This window comes from Grus americana, chromosome 4, assembly GCF_028858705.1.
Source record: "Grus americana isolate bGruAme1 chromosome 4, bGruAme1.mat, whole genome shotgun sequence".
Lineage (NCBI taxonomy): Eukaryota > Metazoa > Chordata > Aves > Gruiformes > Gruidae > Grus > Grus americana.
The window spans coordinates 50,755,485-50,771,481 of record NC_072855.1 but is presented as its reverse complement, the minus strand read 5'-3'; the positions used below and the strand labels follow the sequence as shown (position 1 = coordinate 50,771,481).

The window sequence follows — 15,997 nt, the reverse complement described above, 5'->3', positions numbered from 1 at the left end:
CTGGGAAGATGGGAGGGGTGAGGGGAGGTGTTTTAAGAGTTGATTTTATTTTCTCATTCCTCTACTCTGTTTTGCCTAGTAATAAATCAGATTAATTCCCTCTCTAAGTTCGGTCTGTTTTGCTCGTGACAACAATTAGTGAGTGATCTCTCCCTGTCCTTATCTCGACCCACAAACATTTCGTTATGCCTTTTCTCCCCTGTTTAGTGAATGAGGGGAGTGAGAGAGCAGCTCTGGTGGGCACCTGGCCTCCAGCCAGGGTCAACCCACCACATTAGGATATTCACTTATGATGCTCACCCTCAAACTGGAGTTCACTTGAATTACTTGAACTCACTGTTAATTAGAGTCTTTGCTTAAGAAAAATCAAATTGATGCTCAGAAGCCTTGTTACACATAAAAAAGACAAAGAGGGGAAAAACACGCCACCAAAACCCACAAAAAAACCCCAAGAAAACCACAACAAAAAAGCCACACACCAAAACCCAAAAGCTTCTCCAAGGATAAATTTCTCACATTTTAAGGGGAAGACTACTAGAAAGCAGAAACACCTGAGTATTTCACCTGTAAGTCATCAAATCAAGTCTAGCTCAAGCCCACAGTGAGTTACAAAGCCCTTACTAACCTACATTAAACAAGCTGAATCCTGCTCCTGCTGGGCAGGCGTTTATATCAAGTCATCATTTGTCATTAACATCCACCGTTAGTACAGCCTAAGCAACCTGATGAAAGATTAAATGACCAAGGAGGCTGAACTTGGCTCTTTCATGTCGGCTGATAATTCTCAGCCTGGGGCTCAGTCATATCAATAAAGCCATATAGGAAAAGCCATAAGAGAACAAAATTAAGATGTAATATTTAGTGCCTGTGATAAACAGGCTGATTTTTTAAATCTATACTTATCCCTTCCCAAAGGCCTCTGGATGGCTGAATAGAGCTAAAAATACAATTGTAATTAAAATTTGCACAAATACCTAATCAATACAACTGATGTATGCTTGCTTGAAGCAGAACTCCTTTCTCATTATTTAACCTCTCTTTACTCAAATTTTCTCTGACATGTCATTGATCATTTCATAAGGTGTTTTTTAAAGCAGATTTTAATATTGAACTTATTTGCATGAAAAAGTAAACTCTGTGCTATTAGGGCTTATTTATATTTCCAAACAGACTCTGACAAACAGGAAAGCTTTACTCCATTTTACTTAACAGTATATCTAACAATTATAATACCTTATACTTTTAACCCTCTCCACAGGCAAAGCAGCACGTACAGGAGAATATAGATCTGTCAAGTCTTCCTTTTTCTGTGTTTGTTTCATTTATTTTTAAGTACATGAATCTATTTACAGAAGCAAACGCTATGGCATCTGGTAGAAAAGATGTTATTTGTGATGATCATTTCTGAGAGATGTTATTGCCTCAATCTCACAGTTAAACATTAACCTGGATTTCAGGCATCTTTCCCACGTGAAAAAGCAATATCTGCACCTTACCATCTGGAGACGGGATGGCTAAAGGGGGATCTATTTGCTTTCTTCCACGATCGAACAGGGTATGGAGAAGCAGCAGCCAGATCCTTCTCAGTGGGGCACAGAAAAGCCAAGAGCAACATCACAGGAAAAAAAAAAAAATCTTCACAGAACTGGTTAGACAGGTCATCCAAGGAGGCTGCAGGGTTTCTGTTCCTGGAGAATTTCAACATGTGGCTAGAACAGACCCTGAACAACCTGGTCTAACTTTGAGGTGAACCCCACTTTGAGCCAGGAGGTAGGACTAGAGCACTCCTGAGGTCCTTCTCACCTAAATTACCCATCATTTTAAGTTACCTGCTTTTGTTCTAGTATTCTCTACTAAGAAGCTTGCCTGGCAGGCTACATACTGTTTTTATTTGCATATGGTTTTTTGGTACTTTTTTGAAAAATTATTTCCAGCCTCTACACTAACACATACAGAATATTAGTAAGTACACGGTACAGTGTTCCAATAAATAGTGGGATGACGGAGACGTAAAAAATGAACATCAGATGACTTCTTTAGAATTTTCTATATAAGCCTCCTGGAAGATGTGACAGCTAATAAATTACCTTATGTTTCTAATTATTATGTTCTGCAACTGGTCTTACAGGGCAGCGGTTGGTTTTTATTTTATGTTATTTATCTCAGTAGGCTTTGGGTAGGGATTCATATTCAACTGAACACAGTAATTGAGCATATAGCACATGGGAAAGGATGGAATAGCCCAAACTTAAAAGGTCAGGAGTTCAGCACTATTCATAGGCAGAATTGCGATTCAGTTGACTGCCTGCATCAACAGCTCTCTGGCAACATGGCCACCGTTAGGCCTTCGCTTTATCTACTTCTTCTCGTGCTGAATTTTATGTATTTCTTATCAGACCAGTCTTTGTTTCATTAAATTCCCTTTTAGGCATTTCATCTATCTGGGAAGGTTTTAATAACTCATTAATAATGAAAATCAATTAACAAAATTAATAAAAGGAAAAATAAGGCTGAAGTGGATTTTAAAAAAACTTCATAAGATCTCCTGTTCTGCAGACATTTCCTATTGATTCTAGGAATTATTAAAGACACAACCTCAGCTTTGTCACTCTGTTAGGGTTCTTCCTTTCTAAGCAAACAGATAACTAGATGTGCGTGCAACATGCAGCTTCCTGATTCCCTACAGGCTATGTACATTTTGCACTTCCCTGTTATTTGTCGCCTTACTGGTTAAGAGCTCTCTGTCCCTCTCAATCTGTTTATGCGATTCTGCAGAAAAACAGATCTTGGTAATAGCAACATATGTGAACAAAAGCTCTCTGCTTGGATACTTCTTAAAATTTGCTGGCTAAGCAGAATGGACCATGAATTTTAGGTTTAAAAATTAAGCAAAACAGATGCATGTTACTAATTCTGATTCGACAAATAAAGATCAGATAGTACTAGAGAAGATGTCTTAAGCTACTTGAGGGTAGAGAGAAAGGAGCTGATGAGCCACATCATCCCAGTGGTTCTGAACTGGAAGGAGAAAAACAACAAACATCTTTGTCCCTTAAGAACGGAATTCCATTTCCATAAATTAAACAAGATGCAAGAAAATAAATTCCACAAAATTCCAGAAATTGATCTAAGCTTCCTTATTCACACTGGCTAAGTGAGGATCATTTGCATAGCAAGTTCTATAGGCTGAGCACATCTATGTTTGCAGTGGTCTTAAAAGGTGGGTCTAGTGACAATTTAAAAATCCTCGGTCCTCTCTACACCACCCTTCCCTTCAGAATCTATCACACTGCTCTTGAAAGTAATATGATAAATACATAGTTCAGCCAAAAAAGAAAACGAGCTCTCCTGCTGCTTTAGATCATCCTTTAATTGCACCACTTTTTATTTTTCCAGCCTATTAACCTGAACTCCTCCACAAGCACACCAACCACACTGAAGCAAGTTTACATAAAGGTAGTTTATTTTTCTTCCTTCTCACCACCACACTAGTAGTACAACAGCTCCCCTTGTTCTTTCCAAAAGCATAATAATACAGCATCCTATTACCCAACTAGCATTGTTTGGTGAAACCCTCATTTGTAAGCTGGAACACAAATATCACACTGTGAGAAAGTCTGGTTTTATAAAGTCCTGAGTGGATAATTGGTGACTTCTGATAAATACTACAGCCTACAAACTCTATTACTCTTCCGGTATATCATGAGAGCTCCCTTTGAGAAAAACAATATAATCTGTAAGTCAAATTGGGAAATGTAAGATAAATGTCTTGCATTACTACTAGAAAACTCCAAAATATGTTAAGTACATTTCAAACGTACTGAATAATTCATAAACAATAGCTCCAGAAAAAAAGCAACCAAACCTGAAAAACCAAGACCTCTACATTCTGAACTAAACAAAGTATAGCAGAAAACTGTTTATTGCTTTTATCTTACTAGTCATACAGAGCAACCTAATGACAAAATATTCAGAATTGAATGCCCCACACAAAGCAAATAAATGTATAATGTGTGATATTAAGTTAATTTACTATTAACCAGTAGCTTATTTTCTTCTCCTTGTAGTTTAAATGTAGTATATGGTTAAAAGTCAGTAAGATTTTTTTTTTTTAATTTGATTTTCTGTTGATGACCATATATTACTTGGTCTTCTTCTAAATCAAGATACAAAGGAGTATAAAAAGTTCATCCAGTTAACCTATCAAAGGAGCCCAAATATTAAAGGAGATTACTCGAACAATATTTTTGAAAAGAATTTAGGAACAAAAGTAGAAATTTGCAAGCTAGCTTTTTGCTAGGACACTAGTCAGGCTTTTGTATATAGTCTTATAACATGCTGTTTATCAATGATATCCCACACGGCGTTTTTTACTACCACTCGGCACGAACGCATTACAGCGCTTCAGTCATCTGCCCCTCCCCTGAAGGGCAATGAAGCATTTATATAGACCACTGCCTATCTCATCAAACCCCCAATTTAAATACAGGGTAATAAGCAGGCCATTTATGAAAGCTTTGTCACAGAATCCATCCTCTTCTTGTCATACTGGGATACGGGTGAAAGCTCATCAAGAGTCAAAGGTTTTACAGCTGAACATCAATCCAAATGATTGAGCTTGAAAATAATAGCAGCCTCCACCCAAAAATCATAATCAGGCATCAAGTCAGAGTTCTCAAACAATGGATAAAACATGCGCAGGACATTAAAAGAAGCGCACACTGTGTGTGGTTTCTATAGAAAGGAAGAGGGAACAATATTTCAAAAGACAAAGACACAGGAGATCAAACCAGCAGAAGACAGACCCAAAATGGAGCATTAAAAGAGCTGGATAGAACAAAGAGACTTGGCACCGTGACCAAAACCTACCTCTTGCTGTCATATTTCTACTATGCTCAAAAAAAAAAAAAAAAAAAAAAAATTCTGAATTTTCTTAAATAAATGGCACCACTTTCAATAGCTATCTATCTAGCATCAGCATCCTTCTCTCCCATCCTAGGGAAAATAACACAGGACGTCCAAGATGCTGATTAACTACTCAAATCCAGAAGATCAGTAACACCTTATTCTATTTAATCTGCTTCTCTCCAGCATGGGAAAATTTCTCATCTTGATCTCTCCACTCCGTCCAGTTCCTGGCCACTAAACCAAATCAACCTAAAAAAACTACGGAAAAGGACATAACAGAAGTACATTCCCAATGTCAGAACTAAGACTTCACACAGAGGAATTGGGTATACAGCAGTACCTTCCATGCAAGTTACAGTAAAACTCCACATACGCATCACAGCTCTAACACTTAAACTTAAAATCCCTAAAGACTGTGTCTCAAAGAAAGCAGAGCATATGAGGAAGTGTTTGAGCGCCCTTTGAGCCATGCAATATTCATGATGCCTTAGTATAAAAAGTATCTTCAGTGAGAAAGTGTTCAGGCTTTGAAACAGAGGTTAAATGCAACCTCTTAAATCTCTTGTACCTGACATAACACTTTTTTTCCTTACATACAAACTGAAATTAAGTAACAAGAGAATGACAAAACCAAAACCAACCAAACAAAAAACATACAAAAACTTGGAGAGAGTTTATGGAGTCAGTTTCTGTGAAGCAATATTAGTGAGATCTAATGAATACTTTAATACAGCTAATTTCTTGTTACGTTATTTACTTAGGAAAGGACAGAGATTGCAGTTCAGCTTTTCAGTATCTTAAGAAGAGTTCCCTAGTCCTTACATCAAAATATTTTCAAATAAATGTTTACTATTTTTCTTTCTAAAATTTCTCATTTATGGACAAAAAATATTTAATGTCTTTAAAAGCTAGAATATACTGTGAGTGAAGGAAAAATATTCATTGATGATGAAAACCACAGAACTTCACTAGAAGATAAACAAAAATTATATTATGCTATTAAAATACAGATAATTCTTCATTTGTGATGTTTGCTGTACCAGTGTGTATGCACAGAATTTTCTGTGAATCGTGCCCAGGTACGGCAAAGAAAACTGGACGAGACACTAAATTATAACTGGGGGAGGAAGCAAGCAAAACATTATTCTTATAGTAGACCTCTAGTGAACTACACAGACAGACATCCCCGCATCTTCAAAAGCAAAAATTTCCCCAACGAGAACATTAATTATTGGAAGAAACAGTAGCAGTTGATCATTAAACATTGCTGTGCAGAGCTGAGGATAAAGCATTTATTAATCTGAAACTCATCCACATCAGATGACTGCTGCAAAAATACGTCACACATGCCTTTAGCAACATACTGAAGCTGTTAGGTCATACAAATTGAACTGCTGATCTTAAGAAGCAAAACAAGCTTTTCAGCATGTCTGTGTGTTTTTAAGCAACATTTCTTTTCTTTTTGCTCTTATAAACACACATAATGCAATAGCATGGCACTAGACGATACTGGCAGCATCTTCATGCAAGCTCAAACTTAAGTACTTCTTTGAGAATTTATCCAATATCAGAAATATAGGGCCATGTCAAACAACAGTAAGTTTCCATGGGTTTATCCAACTTTCCTTCTACAACCTTCTTTATCATAAAAATGTTACAACTCCTGAGTGGAAAGTAACTACCAAGAAGCACACTGAATAAGAGAGGCAGCGTGTGTGTACATGAATGTGTACATGTTTCTGTGTATCTATTTATACATATTTCTGTGTATATATATTTACATGTGTGTGCATGCACGTGTGTGTATGTATATATGAAAAACACAATCTGAATTTAAAAGATCCAAGATTTTGAGCAATCAAAACTATACCCAAAAAACCCCCCACACTGGCTCTTTGCTGCCTTATTCATATCCTTTATTCCTAGCACTTCTAAAACAACATAGATTTTCCTTTGCCTCAATTACTCAGCAAGCCTTGGTACCAATCCTGTTTTGCACCACAAAAACTCCCTTTTCAAGTCTTAGGTGAGGACTGTTCCTCAGGTGAGGCATGGCAGCTATACCCTACAGAGCTCCAAGGACACGGGTAAATGCTCTAGCTTGACCTTGATACACTCATGGTATAAAACAAACACTACACTACATGCTGCTACATAGGAAATATAATCTACCATCATTCATCTAAGGAGAAATTCGAATCTCTAAAAACATGTGTAAGTCAAAAGTATATAACAAAGCTGATGAACTGCAACATACAAAATCTTCCTTCCCACCACACCTCCAAGATGCTGCCATTTCCATCTGTCCTAAAATTAATTTGTAGTTGGCTGTCTTTGTACCTTAAGAAGAGTTAAAATTGATTAATTCAAATTGGTTTAAAAAAAAAAGTGAAAAAAGGAATGGTGACATTGAGACCCACTTTTTGTCTTTCACATAACCGCAAGGTGAAGTTATCTGAGATATCGGAGTAAGGCCAGATCATATTTGCCTGCTTGTACTAAAAGACCCGTCAGTGAAGTGCTGCGTGTCTCTCAAACTCAGCAGTCCACAAGTGACACTGCTGCCAGAGACAAGCATATGCAATACATCGCTATTAAAGGAGCGCAAGCCTCAGCACCGGGTCTCAAGGGAGACTTTGGAGAAATGTTGCACTTCAGATTTGCTCATTTCTGCAGTGTTATTTTTATGAAATACGAGCAGAATCTCAGTGAGACCAGGAAGACACTACTCTACGCCAGTGACATAATCGTTTATCTATGCCGAACACCACAATATGACAATGGTTTGTGATAGGGACTTGAACTCATATGCGGAATCACTTCCACAAGTGCCAAGGAATATTAAAGATCCTATCTGACTGGCAGTGCCTCATCAAGGGACTGGCACAGAGGAGGAATAGAGGAATCGGAGCCTAATCCCCATTGTGTGTCACAGGATATTGCCACTTTCACACTCCACATCTGTCTTGTGGAACTGATTCAGAGAACAATTACAGCTCAGATAAGCCTTTTCTGAAATACGTGCAATTAGTTCTCCTGTAAAAGAAGCCGAAAGAAGCCTGACACTTTAATAATGTTTAAGTATACCTGATCTATTTCTTTTCTGCTCCTAACGTTTCCTAAATTAAAGAAGAAAGAGGATTTGAAAGTACTTACAACTTCCTGTTCTTATGTAAATCATCCATATCCCCTCATAAAATAGTCAATATAAAATATTACTACAAACCAGCAGAACACAGAGCAAGTTGGGTAATCAGTGAAAAAAAAAATATCTAGAAATGTAAATATTTTTTAATATAAGGACTATTTTTTTTTCAAATAGGACTTACCTAATTTCTTTAAAATTTCAAGGGTGACTTTTTGAAAATAGAGTGGACTAATAGAAATTTATTTTTCGTAACAATTCAGAAAATGGTATTCTCCATGAGTTCATAAATTTATTTTTCCAGATCTCTTAGCCTGACAAAACAAATTGTGATTCTAGGAATGTGCAATTCAAGGCATCTATATTGGCGTAACCACATGTCGAGGTGATTTCATACTTAAACTAAATGTCTTTCATATACAGTTCATCAGCAGGATTCAAGTGTATCTCAGGCTTTCTGTTACACTTGAGCTGGATTACAAGTACCCATCTTCATGATACTTCAAAAGTGCAGCAATTGGCTAATTGCCCATTATTGAAATCAACCTACAGGAAAGAGCTAAGCTTGCCATCATTCTGCCCTCCAGAAATATAGTATATTTAGGGGACCAAAAAAACCAAACAAAAAACCCAACAGGGTTTGGGACAAGGAGGTAGAACTTGTCTACAATTTGCAAAGATTAAAAAAAAAAAAAAAAAACCAGTTATGTTTTGTTGAGCTGATTCTAGACTATCTAATCCTAAAGCATTAACTTCTACAGCTTGAGGTAAAGCTCACTTAGCCAGCACTGTACCTAGCTATTCCAGAAATGTAAAGTCTAACATTTGACAAAGAGCCACCTCCACAGCAGAAAAATATCTCCAACAGCTGGGCTATAAGGGGGATTCACTTCCTGACCTAACTTTGTCTCCAGTTCCACTCAGAACCCACCCAAACCACCTCATTATGTTTTTTATTTTGATGGGACAACACACATGACTCAGGTTACACAGGGAAATCAAGGTTGAAAGGATAATGTTGTTAAAGCTCATTTTTCAGTGTGAATGCCGTTGTACCAATGACAGAAGCAGGATAAATGTTACTGGAAGCAACACTCAGTTATTTTTGCTACGATACCATGAAAAAATTTTCTGCTTAAAGTCATTCTAAGCGCTCACACTGCAGTGGAAAAAGATGGATTTGGAAAACGTACACGAAGATAAAGTTGCAGGTAAAGCTGGGCAGGAGACAGATGAGGTTTCAAACATCTTTCTGTGTCCATTGAAAACGGAGTCTTTCATTTATTGTGTTTATTTTAATGGGAAAAAATTAAAAGATAACAAGAGCAAGCAAATGACTCCTTTTACCAAACCCCGCGGAATGGATTCACTTCGTTTCTTTGATTTTCTGGATAAGAGGATATTTTCATGAATTGAGTACAGCTTTGAGACAAAGTGATGCCTTGAACCCAAATTTTAAATTCCTGCTCACATTCACCATTTCCAAGGAGCTTTAGAGCAATTTTGGGCACCTGGCATCTTCAAAGCCAAACTTTCCTTCAATTTCTGAAGCAGGTATTTTTCAGGAGATAATGAAAGAATAGAGGAATTTATTCCACTGATCTATCTACCTATATTTATTCCTCCAAAGATGGACAGACACACTTCTGGTGACCAAGGGGGTCAATCCAAAATTATCATTAAAAACAAACAAAAAAGTGGCAAGGGACTACTTTTCCAAGTTGTTCTTTGTTTGCTCAGAGGTAGGTGAGGGGTCCTTGCATTTTACCCTTTGTACCTGGGTCTTGTAGCTGAACATCTAAACCCCTATTTTCATTCCTGAAAGATCTACCCTTTTCTCCCTTCAAGAGCTAGATAGCAATTAGGAGAGAGACCTGTTGCAGGTGTTCTGAAGTTTCATCAGTTTACAGCAAGTCAGCTCATACTCTGTTGACATTTTCCACACTCAGCTCTGCTCAAGGTCTCCTTCATAATGCACTCAAATGTAGTAGAAATACTTTTTTAAAAGTATTTGAAAATTAAAAAAAAAAAATAAAGGGGGGGGGGGCAGGGAGGAAGACCTCTAGAAAAACTAGAGAAAAGAAACAAAAGCTCCCTGAGAACCAAAATTTATCCGAAGTTGACTTTAGGTTACTTGCAGAGTTCTGCAGAAAAACTAATTAACCAAGGATTTTAAATCTACACGCAAGCATCCAACTTAACGGAAAACCACAAGGAAGGTACAGATTTTCATATACTTCTCTCAAGAAGTACAAAACTGACTCCCACTCAAATTGATTTTTATGTTAAAGTGTTATCTCTGAATTAACATCATGATGCCACAATTTTAAGACAGGCAGGTTGTATTTACAACAGTTATATTTCCATATTCAGAATGACAATAGAACATAGGTTGCCCTAAAATACAAAAATAAATATGGTAGTTATTCATCAAACGTTTTGTCTGTAACATTGTAGCTAAGTGAAAAGGTGTACAGTTTCATTAGCCAAAAATTACTGTTCTACTTATATTTTGTAAACATTCACTTTCCTAATACTTGCAGTCTTACAAACACATAAATAACTGTAGGATTTGCAGAATATTAAAGCATGTTTTGCATCAATTTTTGGCTGAGTTTATATAAGCGAAGAAAACCTTTTTATCAGTATTTTCTAGCAATCATTTCAAATTTACTTCATTTTTACCAGCTCTAAGAAGAGAGCTTACTTTCCCTGAACTGCGTGCAGCTCCTCAAAGCACCTTCAAGCAATGAGGAGCGAACTGCATGAAGCTCCAGTTGGAGGGGCGGAGAAGCGCAACAAGGGGATTGCGATGACCACCCGGCACCTGGAGTGGCTTCCTTAGCCGGCAGGATGGTGGGCAAAGCTGCAGCAGGAGCTCCCCCCGAGGCCCTGGGGCCCTGTGAAAAGCCCCAGAGCAAACCAGAGAGAGAACCCTGGGTGTGTCTTTTGGTGGGCCTCAGTATTTACTAGCACCGTAGTGGCAAGGCCCAGGGCACCTCCATAAAGGGGACACAGGATGTGCAGGGCAAGAGGTGGTGGCCAGAGGGACCAACACTCTGCTGCTAAGAGAGTGCACCTCAGGTTGCATCCTCAGCCTCATACGGGCATCAGGGAAACAACACGGGCTCACTGTAAGTATATTGAGGCTTTTTAGATGCTTGAGATCAAAGCCATGGCTGGAAAGAGCTGCTCCATAGCTGCCTAACTTCAGAGAAGCTTAAGCTGAGTGGGTGCTTCCCTGCTGGATTGCTGAGGTCCGTCAAGAAGTACATTTTAATTTAGTGATCCTGTGGATGCTAACAAAGCTATATGGTCACTTTGTTTCCGGAAGATTGTCAAAGTGTTCAGTTCTGGCGCAAGTACTAAGTGTGGTTTTAGTGAGCTTTTTTACTAGCCTGTCACCTTAACTCTAGCTGCTCTAGAAATCATGGCAGCTCTTACGACACCGCACCTTTAAACAAACCAACCCCTCAACTTCTTACAGGTAAATAATATTGCAGGAGAATACACAGTAGAGATTAAAAAATACACAGATGGCCAAAGCTAGCATATTGACTCCATACTTATACAACTCAGGCACAAAAATCCTTTCTTCCAATCCTGTGGACACCCCCTCCCCCATCCCCGCCCCTTTTTTTTTTTTTGATAGGTTTCAGAACCTTAAGTCCAGCTTCTGTCACGTTCACCTCCCAATCTGCTTTTATTTAGGTCGACAGGAGTAAATGAGATATACTGAGTGCTTTCAAAACTTAATTTCAAATGACTAAATGTGGTCTCAAGACTCCCACCTGTACTGTCTTTTACAGGTCCTAGAGTATCAAAACTGAAGGCAGTTAATCATGGATTAAATCCATGATACTTACTTTCAATCATACGGAAATCTTTATTTCATGACCCTAGGAAGATGTGCTTTCCTGTCTATTAAGAGGTGCAAGAACTAAATTCCCTGTGGGACTTTTTTCTGCAACTGACACGTACACAGATGAACTTTGACAACAGTTAACAGCAAATGAGCTACAGCTCATTGTATCAATACAGGATAATTTTACACTGACAAAGTTGTCAGCCAGTTAAATAGCATATGTTCTGAACTAGACTGATATAAAATTAACGCTCTAGCACTGTGCAGAAGCTTGATGTTCCCTGTGTCCCATTTTGTCGTTTAATTTTAGATAATAATTACATAATACATCATTTCTTAATGTAGCCAAATATGAAACAAAGAATATTGATGACCTGTATTTATTTTGCAGATGTTAATATAGCAAAGGAATCTTTCATCCTTGAGCAGCATTACATTTTTCCCATGCAACTTGAAACTTGGCTATTTGTGCTGGTGTAAAAGTATACCGGTGTTTCTTGGTCTTTTATGAAAGAGGCAGTAACGGATGGACCTGAATTCATTCTGTCCAAGTTCTGAGCTAGCCACCAGGCACGTGACAGAAAGGCACAAAAAGCCCCTGAGCTAGATCAGATAATTAAGATCTAATCAGGGTAACAAACCCCACCTTCCCAAGGGTGCTTATACAAAATCTTAGGTGCCTGCACACCTGCCAATTCCAGGGAAACAATGTACATACTGAACGTCTTCCTGAATGTGGTGACCCTACATGCTTTCTCTGTTAGAGAGGAGGTGAAAAGCCAAAAAATTCTCTCTCCTATATTTAAAAATACTGAAGACATACACGGTTTAATCATGTTCCATCAAAAATGGAATGTTAAAGTTATGCAAAGTTAAAGTTATGCCTTAAGAGGACAATAAAATCCATTTTCATGTGTTTATGTTGTTTAATTGCTACATTACATATTTTGCATCACTCCATCGCTGAGAGTATTCTATCTTTAAAATGGTAGCACTCAAGAATTAGCAACTCATATGCTAAGGAAAGGTTCAGCAAGCGTAAGAACATTTATTATTTTATTTAAAAATATCTATTAAGGAGAAAAAAGTATTTCATTTTCTACTGAACAATCCCGTAGGTGTGAAAAGCAGCTCATGGGAGAAGTATTCACAATTCATCAGGACACGTGCATGGCCCTTCAAGATTTCTGGCATGTGCATACAGTGCTGTGCTACTTCTCTGCCTCTTTGATACTGCAAGACAACTGTCAATACAATCTTTTCAAAGAAACTTCTACTAGCAGTGCACCTAGATAGCAGCCACTTCAGAGGCTGACAAGTCTCTAGAAAGGTGCAGTCAGTGTTATCAGTGTTTATCTGAATGATTAACATAGCCTTAGGCTAGCTATTCTGTAGCAGGTGTGAAATTCTATTTCTTTAGTTTCTGGTCTCCAGTGACATTATCAGGTAAATGAACTTAAAAAAAAAAATTGCTTCTCTTGCTTACCAGCTCCTCACGAAGTTGGGCTATGAGTTCATCTCTCTCTTTCAGCTGCAGTTTCAGCACTGAGCATTCATCTTTTATTCCATCCTACAAAAACATCAAAAGAGATGTTATAATAAGCTTAATGCTTTTACTTTGCTCTTGACAAGAAAAGGCTGTTTCACATAGTGTGAGATAATTACATTCAAGTAATGAAACTCAATTCTCATTTGTCATGTGTGGTGTTTTCAATAACATATTCTAAGTTGCTGCATAAACAAATTAATGCATCCAAAGACATTACACAGAAATGTGAATAGCTCCCTGCATCGAAGTCCATTTCATTGTTTTCTGAATCTTTTAAGCCTTTTTACGAGAGATCCTATCAGGCCATTCCTCTTCAGTTAAGGAATGGCTATGAAATGTTATAATTTCACTCCTACAAAACAACATCAGAGAAATATCAATTTAGAAGCATTATTGTGGAGCTCTTGATCTCGGAGAGGATGAAAAAGAAAGCACAACAGACATTCACAGGGAAAGTAAAGCACCCTTGCCATGCATACATCTTTTGTCCCACATCAGCCAAAACAGCAGCAATTCTGCTATTAACTGGGTGGAGGAAAGAAAATAGTTATCACTTAGTGATATAACCATTGACAATAACTTCATTCAGCTTGCATGAAGATTAACCTAATAGCTAAGACTGTAGCCAAACCCAGGTCCATGAGGCAGTCTGCAAACTGTTCCCAAGCATTGTCATGACTTCATGTAAGTCTAAACACCTTATTTGGAGAGGAAAGGCAATCACATATTTTTTGTGATAAACATCCAAGAAGAGAAACTCAAATGAAATGACTGAACTGTTAAAGAATAAAACCCCAACAAACTAACCAGCCAACTAGCTGGTCATACAACTATAAATGAAGAACTGTACCATATCTTTACATCCTTCTAGTACAGAGACATATTTACAAAGTTTGGGAAATGTACTGGTTTGGAGCATCATTATTTTCCCAAAAAAACCCAAGCTATACAACAAGAAAACTTTTGGAAATATGGTGATATTCACACAACATTTAGTTTAAAAAAATAAGAAAATTGGACCTCTCACTAATAGATGATAACAAGTGTAAAAGTACAGAAATTATTCAGACTATGAAGAGCTCAGGGGTTCAAAAGGGTATAACCAGTGTGATAAACTTGAACTCTGTCAGTAATAACGTGTTTGCAACTCCAAATGAACATACAAATAGGAGACAAAAAAAGTAAAATATGTGAAGTCCATTTTCCTCAGTTAAGCATTCAGTTATAATAATAACCTTTCAAAGTAATTATATTGCTCATAATCCACTCTAACAGAATTGGAAGAAGAAAACAGAATACTCACATATAAACCCCCAAATATTTACAACTGCAATAAAAAGAGATACCCTGTTTCTGGCAGACAGACAATGAACCTGCTTACACACTACTTCAGTAGTATGTACAGATCTCCTGAAAAATTCAAATTTAGGAAAGAACTAGGACTTGCACTATCTCCTTCAGGGAAAAACTCACAGGAATTTTTCTTTGCTGTATGGTATAGCAGCATTCCACTCTTACTATCTACTAGCAGAATGCCATCTAGGAATGTTAACTGAAAATGCTAATACATCCCAGAATACAGCCCTTAGCACACAGCACGTTATTAGCACATATTTAACATTTTAGCGAAAATATCTGCTTATAAAAAATATAAACTATCAAGAACTTCACTAATATTTTATCAAAGTGAGGCCTTTATTTTTTAAAATAGTTTAAAAAGTGATGCAGTATTAACTATTGTGCAATTTTTAGTTACATTATTCTGAGTTCTTTCTGTTAGCACGGTTTCACATTGTTGCTATCTCCTGATTTTCCCCTTTCTAACTTTAAAAAAAGGGTTAGCGGAATACACAGTGGAAGAATGAAAACAACAAGGTGCCATAACCAAGACTATTATAAAAATAGCTTTTAGAAAGCATGCACAAGCAAATACAGCAATAAGGGCTGTAATAGTGTGTGGTAACTAGAGGAGGAAAGATTGGAGAGATGAGCCTTGGTACTAGGTATTGTCCAGGAGGCAATGCAGGACTCCCTTGGACTACTGAGAGCTTGAAGAAAGGTTTTGCCTCCCAGAGCTTCCCAAGACTTGAAAACCACAGTGCACGTCTCCTGACAAAAAGCAGTCATGCACCCAGCTGGATCTTCCTCACCCACACAAAGGACTGACCCCTCTTGCGCAGAACAATCCTCCAGGCACTTAACTTCTGTATTCCACACAACAACTTTCTCATACAAAATAGAATGTAACTGTCATTACCGCTTAGAGAAAAATATCTAGGGCTAAGGTAATTTTTCCCTTGTCTTACCACATATCAGTGAAACTCTGATTAACAGGGGCCAGTGGGACATGGTTCTTGCAAATCAACGCTCCACATTATGAACTCCTATGCAGACCTTTCCAGCTTAGTAAAAGCACATCCTGCAATTTCTGGGGGACCCACTGTGCTGGGATATTTGAGACTATATCATTCATGCATTTGCCAGCTTTAGAGAAAAGAATACCTGTTGTTTCCACCCCTTGCTTAAATAA

At 37.7% G+C, this 15,997-nt stretch overlaps 1 protein-coding gene across 7 annotated transcripts in view; it reads right to left on the bottom strand.

Moving 5' to 3' along the window:
- The window catches only part of CCSER1 (coiled-coil serine rich protein 1), a 712,872-nt gene that overhangs the window by 315,051 nt on the left and 381,824 nt on the right, over positions 1-15,997 (bottom strand). For all 7 annotated transcript variants that reach the window (XR_008577013.1, XM_054824857.1, XM_054824859.1 and 4 more), the window contains one exon: positions 13,405-13,488. Coding sequence is in view for 6 of the 7 variants with exons in the window: in XM_054824857.1 (XP_054680832.1) it covers positions 13,405-13,488 (84 nt within the window). In the remaining variant the exon portion in view is untranslated. The remainder of the gene's footprint in view (positions 1-13,404; positions 13,489-15,997) is intronic.